Raw genomic sequence first — 10,224 nt, 5'->3', positions numbered from 1 at the left:
TGTGTGTTGAAATATGTGGGGGGGCATGTATGCGTGGTGTATATTTGCATGTGTGTGCCTGCACACATGTTAATGTGCTTGCGTGTGTAGGCATGCGTGTGTGTCTCTCCGTGTAGGAACACGTACGTGTGTGCCTCTGGGTGGGGATAAATGTGTGTGCCCGGGTGTGTGTCTCTGCATGAGTTTAAATAGGCATGAATGTGTGTGTCTGGGGAATGCATTTGTGTGTGATGCACGTGTGTGCCTCTGTGTGTGTTTAAATGTGTCTATCTGTGTGCTCATGTATGTCTGAGGCACGTGTGTGTGACTGTGTGTGTGTTTTAATGCGTGTGTATGTTTGTGTGAGTGTATTTAAATGTGTGTGCTTGTACGTGTGTGTGTGGGGGGCATATGCGTGCACGTGGGTCTGTGTTTAAATGTGTGTTAGAATGTGTGTGTGTGTGTGTGTGCACTTGCATGTGGGAGTGTGCCTACGTGTGTGTGTCTGCGTGTGTTGGGCACGTATGCGTCTGTGTGTGTGCATGCGGGTACTTGCACGTGGATATTCACATGGGGCCAGTTTGACTTTGCATCTAAATGTGTGTGAAAATATGTGTGGGATTGTGGGGGGAGTGGGCGTGTGCGAATGTGTATTGAAGAGTGTGTTTACATGGATTACTTGTGTGTGTTCATGTGTGGGCATGTGAGAGTATGTAAATATGTAGGGGCATTTCTGTTTGTACTGGAGTTAGATAATAACACCTAGCTCTTATCAGAGCTTTCCATCAGGACATTTAGGAGGGCGGGGTCATTTTCCCTATTGCACAGATGAGGAAATTGAGGCACAGAGGCGGGAAGCAGGACTCGGACTAAAACCCTGATTGCCTGAGTCCCACTCCAGTGCTCTTTCCACTAGGTACCATGACCTAAATGTGGAGGGTGGGACATGGACTAGAGTGTGCGGGGACCTGTCTGCGGGTGGATGGCTCATTCATTGATTGCACCCAGCAATGCTGGGGCTAAAGCCCCGAGCATCTGCCTGTTGAGCTGAGGAACCAGCTGCAGACTCATAAGTCTCTGCTGTGTCCAGCCACCAAGGGGAACCAGAAATGATCTGTTGATGGGCAGGTTACAGGTGTAATTAATTTCCATTGGAGTCCATGGAACCAGATCCCAGCTGGGGTCAATGGGCCGTAGCTCCATTGGAGTCAATGGGGCCAGATCCCAGCTGGGATCAATCGGCCTCAGCTCCATTGGAGTTATGTGAGGATCTGGCCCACAGATGCTATCTTTTTTGTATGCCAATATCAGAACCATCAGCAGGTCTCAGTGGTGGAGGCTGTGTGATGGGGGTGGGGTTTGGGGGGGGTCAATTCTCCGTTCACAAGCCCCTTTCTGTCTCCTCCCCAGAGCCAGCAGCCTTCTGCCCTGCCCATCACCACAACTGAGCGTCATGGAGCTGCTGGGCCTTGCGCTGCTGTTGGTGACTGGGGGTGCGTGTGTGTGTCTGTACATGGGTCTCTCTGCGGGGGGTCTGCGGGTGCTGGGGAGGTGGGCTTCCGCGTGTGTGGGCACGTGAGATGCCCATTGGTCATCCAGCTGTAACTCCTGCCTGTCTCCCCCATAGCCATGGCTCAGGACATCCCCCGGATCCTGCGGGGTTTCCAGTGCCGGGAGCACTCCCAGCCGTGGGTTGCAGCGCTTTTTGATGGGGTCCGCTTCCAGTGCACCGGCACCCTGATACACAACCAGTGGGTGGTGACGGCTGCTCAGTGCAACACCGGCCGGTAAGTCTGTCCCCAGGCTGGGGAGTCAAGGGGCTGGTCAGCATGGGGGAGCCCTCTGAGCTGCAGGGACTGTTCTTCCAAAGGAAGGGGGTTCTCCAGTCTGCCCTTAACTCTGCCCCTTTGGGTGTGTGTGTCCTTAACACCACCTCTTGGGTGTGAATTACTTTAACTCCGCCCCTTGGGTGGATGTGTCCATAATTCTGCCCCTTTGGATGTGTGTATCCTTAAGTCCCACACTTAAGGATCACTTAAGGATTCACCCTTAACTCCACCCCACCTTGGGTAAGTGTGTGTCCTTAAGTCTGCCACCTTGTGTGTGTCCTTAACTCCGGCACCTTAGGTGAGTGCCCTTAATTCCACCCCTTTTGTGTGAGTGCCCTTAACTCTGCCCCTTGTATGTGCGGGTGGCGGTGTATGTACATCCTTAACTCCACCCCTTGTGTGAATGCCCTTAACTCCACCCCTTTCATTGTCTCATAGATTCCAAGGCCAGAAGGGACCATTCTGCCCATCCGTCCTGCCCCTCCTGCATAGCTCAGGCTGGAGAACCTCCCTTGGGGATGCATTGAGGGTGCTCTAGCTCGACCCCCAGATCTGGGCAGGAGGCAGAAATCCCTGTGGGAGGGTCTCCGGACTGGGCTGCGCAGGAGGCCATCCTGGCCCCCTCGCAGTCAAGTGGAGTTTTGCCCTGGGCTTCAGTGTGGCCGGCATTTCACGCAGCCACGTCCCCCGTGACCACGTCCCCTTTCTTCTGCAGCACCCTGAACGTCCGCCTGGGGGAGCACAATCTGTGGCATGTAGACTGGTCAGAGCAGCTGACCATGAGCTCCCGGCTCATCCCGCACCCCTTGTACAACAGCAGCACCAGCCAGAACAACATCATGCTGGTGAAACTCCTGGTGCCGGCCAACACGAACGGCGAAGTTAAGCCACTCCCGCTGCCCAGGAACTGCCCCCGCCCCGATTCGACCTGTGTGCTTTCCGGGTGGGGCTCCAGCGCCTTCCAGAAAGGTAGAGGAGCAAAGCCAAAACCAAAACACCGAAACCAAGGCCCAGGTTTCTACCAGGGAGGGTGATGAACCAAATTTCCCCGGGACGGGGATCTGGGAGCTGGGGGTGGATCGCCACCTCGACACGAGTCAGCCGTGCCACGCTGGGGCGAAACAAGTGAATGCAGTGTTAGGTTGCGTTAACACCGCTCGGCTCGGCGCTGGTCAGGCCTCAGCTGGAGGACCGTGTCCAGTTTTGGTCACTGCGATATAGTGAGGGCCAGATTCAGCTTTTGCGGACCCCGGCGCTTGGACCGGGGCCCCTCCCATGCCCTGCACAGAGCTCCCTCTCTCACTTGGCCTTTTCCCCCCAAAGCCCCACGCACTGCTCGCACGAGGGGGGGCGGAGAGGAGCAAGGGGTGTGCGGGGCCTCAGGACAGAGTAGGGGGCAGGCCCATGGTCTGGCCGCTGCGGCCCCTTCTGAGCGTGGGCCCAGTGCCACGGCGCCATTGTAAACCCAGGACTGTGTATAGAAAGGATGTAGAGGAACTGGAATGGATCCAGAGGCGAGCGACAAAGATGATCAAAGGGATGGAACCGAAGCCCTACGAGCAAAGGCTGAAGGAACTGGGTATGTTTAGTTTGAAAAAGAGGAGATTTGGAGAGGGGACACAATCAGGGTCTTCAAATACTTGAAAAGCTTCCAAAAAAGAGAGGGAGAAAAGTTGTTCTCTCTCGCCACAGAGGGCAGGACAAGAGGCCACGGGGTCAAACTACACTGGAGAAGATCTAGATTAAATCTCAGGACAGGGCCGTCCCTAGCCATTTTGGTGCCCTACACAGCTCCCCCCCCGTGGGGGGAGGGTGCTGGCCCCAGGCCTCTGCAGGGGGGCAGGAGCAGGCTTGGGGGACAGGGGAGCGGGTTGGGGCTGGTTGCTCTACTTCCTGCTGCCTGGTCAGTGCAGGGCAGGCCCGACTCCACACTCATGGGGCGACGGGAAGTGGAGCGACCCGGCCCCAGCCCGCTCCGCTCTGCTCCCCTGGTTCCAGCCTCAGGAAGGAAAATCTGATTCGGGTTCAATTTCGAACTTTCCGAAATGGAAAATCCGAGGGGGGGGGAAGAAATCAAATTTGAGCTTACTTGTTTTTTTTTTTCATTTCAATTTTGAAAAATGGTTTTTGAAGTGAAAAAAACCTGGCGAATCCTGCTGGGAAAATGTCAAAAGTTCTAAATGGGTTTTTATCTCCAGAATTAGCAAACTGGGAAATTCATCGCAGCCGCAACCTTGTTGCCGGGAAAGATTCCGTTTCAACAAATTGCCATTTTTTGAATGAGAATCCCCCAAAGAGCAACCTGCTCAGGGTGCAGCTGATCTCCAGATTTGGAGTTGGGGAGGGATTTTCCCCTGGTTTGATTTAGCAGAGACCATGGGTGGACTTTTTGCTGCCCTCTGCAATGTGGGGCGTGGGTCGCCTTCTGCGATAATCTGAGTGTATCTCAGGTGATGAATTCCCTGAGTTACCGTGGTCTTCTGCTTTGGTAGCCCCTCGATCTCGCCTGTTCTCGGCATGTGGCACACAGCGGTTTGATCTCCTGAGGACTGAAATGCGTCGGTCTAATTAAAGTCTTTGGGCGCAGTGCAGGGTAATTGAATGAGAGTCTCTGGCCTCTGCCATACAGGAAATCAGACTAGACGATCAAACGATCCCCTCTGGCCTAAACTCTATGAATCTATGAGCTCAGCAGAGGAGCCAGAGCGTGAGTCAGGAATCTAGGATGGGGATGAAGGGGAATCCATCAGCTGAAGCTGTGTTCTTCCCTTAGGAGCCGACACGAAGGCAGTGAGAGGCACCAGGCTGACACCCAGAGATAGATGCTACATGAGAAAGGGACCCAAGATAGATAGATAGATAGGGGGGGTGTATGGGGCTAGATTGATAGATAGATGATAGAGAAGAGCCACGCGTAGCTCTCCCGGATCCCAGCCTGGGCTGAGCATTTACTGGAAATTAGGAGACTCTCGCTCACTCTCTCTTCCACAGGTCACAAGTCTCCAGACCAGTCTCACTGCACCCATCAGCTGCTGCACTCCGACGTCCTGCTCTGTGGGAATATCACAGTTCTGTCTGACACCGAATGCCAGGTCACCCACCCCAACCGCATCACCCCCAACATGATCTGTGCCGGCGTGATCCACGGGGGCACCGACTCCTGCCAGGTGAGGGACATGTGGGTAGGTGAATGGGGCATGCCCCCACACTGGGGCAAGATGGAGGGGTGGGACAGGGTGGGCTGGGGGGTGTATGGGGCGTGGAGCCCCCTGCTGGGGTAGGACAGAGGGGGTGGGACAAGCCTGCAGAAGTGGTTGAGATTGCCACAGCCTGGGCTGTCCCAGAGCTCAGAGCCAATGATCTCAGCCATCCTCTCTCATAGAATCATAGAATATCAGGGTTGGAAGGGACCTCAGGAGGTCATCTAGTCCAACCCTCTGCTCAAAGCAGGACCAATCCCCAATTTTTGCCCCAGATCCCTAAATGGCCCCCTCAGGGATTGAACTCACAACCCTGGGTTTAGCAGGCCAATGCTCAAACCACTGAGCTATCCCTCCCCCCGCTCCGTCCCTTCTGCTTCTGCTTCACCCAAAAACAACTAGAAGGGGCTGGTGGGAACAGATCAGGGGCGAGAAATGCCAAATTAACTCTCTCTTCAAAATGCTTCAAACCATCGACTGTCCCATCACCTCACCCTGGCTTGGGGGACACGCTCGGTGATCCCGCAGTTCCCAGCAGCGACGGCAAGGGGCGTTCGGCCCGAAGTGTTTTAGCTGGGCTGACCAGATAGCAAGTGTGAAAAATTGGGACACTTTTTCGGGGGTGGGAGGGGTCACCATTGTGTATATAAACAAAGCCCCTCAGATTGGGGCATCTGGTCACCCTAGTTTTAGCCCAAAGACTGGGGTTACTCTCTTGGCATCCGATCAATACAGATCCAGCCGTGTGGGACGGACGTGACTTTTCCAGCTGAACCCTCCCCCCTGCGAAATGGCGGGTTTCCGCTCTCCGGGGCAAACAGGAACGTGGAGGAAGTAGCCCGAGATTGTGGCCCCTCCAAGTTGGACATGGCCGTTTGCTGGGCAGCTCTTGTGCGGCCATGTTGGGTTGTTGGCGGTGGAGCTCGTTAATTGCGCTGGGATTGTTCCGATGCCCGGCTGTCTTCATTTGCTTCCAAACGGTCTTCCTTCACCAGCCCTTCTGGAGAAGAGCCCAGAGTCTAGCACCCTAGAATGGGAGTCAGGGCTACTGGGTTCTAGCCCCAACTCTGGGAGTGGGGTCTAGTGGATTAGAGCAGGGGGGCTCGGAGTCGGGACTCCTGGGTTCTTTTCCTGATTCTGCCGCTGATTTCCTGTATGACTTTGGGCAAGTCCCTTCCTACCCTTAGTCCATTTAGATTGTAACTTCTTGAGGGCAGGGACTGGCTATATAGTGGGCCCGGGGCCAAAGCTGGACCCTCCTGAACTGAAGAGCCCAGCTCAGGTGTAATAGATTCTGTGACTGGCGCAGGGTGTTGGATGCGGTAGGTTACACAAGCCCATATCTTAACTTTAGCAAAGCTTTTGATACCGTCTCCCACAGTGTTCTTTCCAGCAAGTTAAAAATGTATGGATTGGATGAATGGACTGTAAGGTGGATAAAAACAACGAGGAGTCCGGACTCCTCGTTGTTTTTGTGGATGCAGACTAACACAGCTACTCCTCTGATGTAAGTTGGAAAGAAAGCTGGCTAGATTGTCAGGCTCAACAGGTAGTGATCAACGGCTCGATGTCTAGTTCGCAGCCAGTATCAAGCGGAGTACCCCAGGGGTTGGTTCTGGGGCCGGTTTTGTTCAACATCTTTATTAATGATCTGGATGATGGGATGGATTGCACCCTCAGCAAGTTCGCAGATGACAGTAAGCTGTGGGGAGAGATAGATATGCTGGTGGGTAGGGACAGGGTCCAGACTGACCTAGACAAATTGGAGGATTGGGCCAAAAGAAATCTGATGAGATTCAACAAGGACAAGTGCAGAGTTCTGCACTTAGGAAGGAAGAATCCCATGCACTGCTATAGGCTGGGGACTGACTGGCTAAGCAGCAGCTCTGCAGAAAAGGACCTGGATGAGAAGCTGGATATGAGTCAGCAGTGTGCCCTTGTTTCCAAGAAGGCTAATGGCATATTGGGCTGCATTAGTAGGAGCATTGCCAGCAGATCGAGGGACGTGATTATTCCCCGCTATTCAGCACTGGTGAGGCCACATCTGGAGTATTGGGCCCCCCACTATAGAAAGGATGTGGACAAATTGGAGAAAGTCCAGCGGAGGGGAACGAAAATGATCAGGGAGCTGGAGCACATGACTTATGAGGAGAGGCTGAGGGAACTGGGTTTATTTAGTCTGCAGAGGAGAAGAGTGAGGGGGGAGTGGATAGCAGCCTTCAACTACCTGAATGGAGCTCAGCTGTTCTCAGTGGTGGCAGATCATAGAATCATAGAATATCAGGGTTGGAAGGGACCTCAAGAGATCATTTAGTCCAACCCTCTGCTCAAAGCAGGACCAATCCCCAGGTAAATCAGAACAAGAAGCAATATTGCAGTGTGGGAGGTCTACATTGGATATTAGGAAACACTATTTCAACAGAAGGGTGGTGAAGCACTGGAATGGGTTACCTAGGGAGGTGCAGGAATCTTCATCCTTAGAGGTTTTTAAGGCCTGGCTTGACAAAGCCCTGGCTGGGATGACTTAGTTGGTGTTGGTCCTGCTTTGAGCAGGGGATTGGACTAGACAACCTCCTGAAGTCTCTTCCAACCCTAATCTTCTATGATTCTATGATAGGCATGGCACATTCTCTCTGAAAGGCAGTGCTGGGGAGTGAAGCCTAGCTCTGTCCCATGAGGGACCAGGGTTGGGCTCTTTACATGTGATGCTTGTCCTATGAACACACTTTGTGGTGCTTGCCCTGCAGGGAGATGCCGGCTCACCACTCGTCTGCCAGAGGGAACTTCAGGGTGTCGCCTCCTGGGGCTTTGAAGAATGCTCCCAACCCAACCGGACTGGCGTGTTCGTCAAGGTGTGCAACTACATCAGCTGGCTGCGGGAGACCATGAGAACTGGCTGACCGTGCCTGCCAGGACGGGAGCGCTGGCGGGGAGACCACAGAATAAAACAGTGACAATTGTGGCCCTGCTTCTCTGGTGTCTCCTTCCCGCATGGCCACGCCTGCAGCTCGATCCACCTAGGGACTCAGGTGCCCACGCAACACTGATGTGCACGAGACCCCTGCTCATCCCATAGGTGCCTAACCTCCCCCGGCACCTACATTTCGGCTGGTCCTGCCTAACTCCCAGCCCCGCCCCACCTCTAACAAGGCGCCAGTTGCTCGTGCCTAAACCCCAGCGGGATTCTCAAGTGTGCTCCCATGCTGTCACGAGACCAGGCCACGGGGGGGGGGGGGCTGTGCCTTGTGATGGGATCAGCAGTCAGGCCTAGTGGTTAGGGCTGGTGTCAGTAGCCTGGAATCAGGGTCAGAACTGGAGTTAGGGGTCATCTGGACTGAGGCAGAGCGGGAGCAAGGCTGGGGACAAGCAGGTGCAGGAGCTAGTGCGGCTGGCCACTGACTCTTCCAATCAATCAGGCAAGGTAGCCCATTAGGCAGCTTCCAACAGGCCAGCTGTGCTCGTTAGATTGCCTGGAGACTGGCTCTGCAGCAGGTCCTGACGCTTACTGTGACGGGTTCGGCCACAGAGACCCCCTTGAGACTGTCACCTGACGTGCTGAATTTACCTCTGAGCCAATTTTCCCTGCCAGCTTGGGACTCCAGAACCCTGCCTTGTTGAGCCAGACACGCCAGCCTGCTGCAACACAGACCCAGGGTCTGGTCCACACCCCCAAAGCTGCAGACTTAACTGAAAACAGCTCAGCAAGTGCTCCTGTCTCCAACACCCAGACGCCCAGCTCCCATTGGGATCCAAACCCCACATAAATCCGTTTTACTCTGCATAAAGCTTATACTGGGTAAACTCATAAATTGCCGGCCCTCTATAACACTGATAGAGAGGTATGCACCGCTGTTTGCTCCCCCAGGTATTAATCACTTACTCTGGGTCAATTAATAAACAGTGATTTTATTAAGTATAAAAAGTAGGATTTAAGTGGTTCCAAGTAATAACAGACAGAACAAAGTAAGTTACCAAGCAAAATAAAACAAAATAAAACCTTTACCTTTATCTCTGTCTTTCCTAAACAGCACATACCCTTCAATACCTGTACTCCAGTCATGACTACTATTCCACCGTGTTTCTGTTATCCCTAGAATATCCGGTTTCACTTCCTCCACCAATAGCTCTAGTTCCTCCATTTTGTTACCTAGGCTCCTCGCATTAGTGTACAAACATCTTCATTTTCGCTGTTTGGCTTCTCTCACGTTCTTTACCCGATTAGGCACAGACATTCTACCGCGAGTATCACCTATTGGACTGGTATCCACACTACCCTTCCTCATGTCCATTCTCCTACCCATGGCTGTATCCTTTCTTACTTTGTTTTCTTCCCCCTCAGTGTTAAAATCCGGTGTGGACATTACCTGGACATCTCCCTCAAATTCCTAGTTTAAAGCTCTCTTAATCAGTTGTGCCAGCCTCCATCCTAGAAGTCTATTTCCCTCCCTACTCACATGACTTTTGAGGAGAGGCTGAGGGAACTGGGATTGTTTAGTCTGCAGAAGAGAAGAATGAGGGGGGATTTGATTGCTGCTTTCAACTACCTGAAAGGGGGTTCCAAAGAGGATGGATCTAGACTGTTCTCAGTGGGGGCAGATGACAGAACAAGGAGTAATGGTCTCAAGTTGCAGTGGGGGAGGTTTAGGTTGGATATTAGGAAAAACTTTTTCACTAGGAGGGTGGTGAAACACTGGAATGCGTTACCTAGGGAGGTGGTGGAATCTGCTTCCTTTGAGGTTTTTAAGGTCAGGCTTGAAAAAACCCTGGCTGGGATGATTTAGTTAGGGATTGGTCCTGTTTTGAGCAGGGGGTTGGACTAGATGATCTCCTGAGGTCCCTTCCAACCTGATATTCTATGATTCTATGAAGTCCATCTCGAGAGAACAGTCCTCTGTCCATGAATGCTTCCCAGTGGCCATACATTCCAAAGCCCTCCTTATAAGCAAAGGTGGTGGAGTAGCATTGTATATCAATGATGAGGTAGACTGTAAAGAAATAAGAAGGACGGAATGGATAAGACAGAGTCTGTCTCGTCAAAATCACATTGAGGAAGAAAGCTACTAGAGCCTCCCCTGGGACAGTGCTTGGGGTGTGCTATAGACCGCCGGGATCCGATGTGGATGGATAGAGACCTCTTTAATGTTTTTAAAGACGTAAATACTAATGGGAATTGCATGATCATGGGAGACTTTAACTTCCCAGATATAGACTGGACG

The 10,224-nt window shown here is 52.9% G+C and overlaps 1 protein-coding gene across 1 annotated transcript; it reads left to right on the top strand.

Annotated features, from left to right (window-relative positions):
- The first annotated feature begins 1,432 nt into the window (after window positions 1-1,432).
- On the top strand, window positions 1,433-7,908 carry LOC141977251 (kallikrein-15-like). The gene is made up of 5 exons (XM_074938641.1): window positions 1,433-1,472; window positions 1,607-1,766; window positions 2,524-2,777; window positions 4,800-4,975; window positions 7,756-7,908. The coding sequence occupies exons 1-5, from the start codon at window positions 1,433-1,435 to the stop codon at window positions 7,906-7,908; spliced, it is 783 nt and encodes a 260-aa protein (XP_074794742.1).
- The last annotated feature ends 2,316 nt before the right edge of the window (window positions 7,909-10,224 follow it).

Source organism: Natator depressus, chromosome 24, assembly GCF_965152275.1.
Source record: "Natator depressus isolate rNatDep1 chromosome 24, rNatDep2.hap1, whole genome shotgun sequence".
NCBI classification, from domain to species: domain Eukaryota; kingdom Metazoa; phylum Chordata; order Testudines; family Cheloniidae; genus Natator; species Natator depressus.
This window is presented reverse-complemented; position numbering and strand designations above follow the sequence as displayed.

Bases quoted from the DNA above. Each gene is read 5' to 3' on its own strand.
- LOC141977251 (XM_074938641.1), top strand. From the start codon at position 1,433: ATGGAGCTGCTGGGCCTTGCGCTGCTGTTGGTGACTGGGG. The intron at 1,473-1,606 runs GTGCGTGTGTGT...TCTCCCCCATAG, and splicing joins GCTGCTGTTGGTGACTGGGG to CCATGGCTCAGGACATCCCC. The intron at 2,778-4,799 runs GTAGAGGAGCAA...TCTCTTCCACAG, and splicing joins CTCCAGCGCCTTCCAGAAAG to GTCACAAGTCTCCAGACCAG.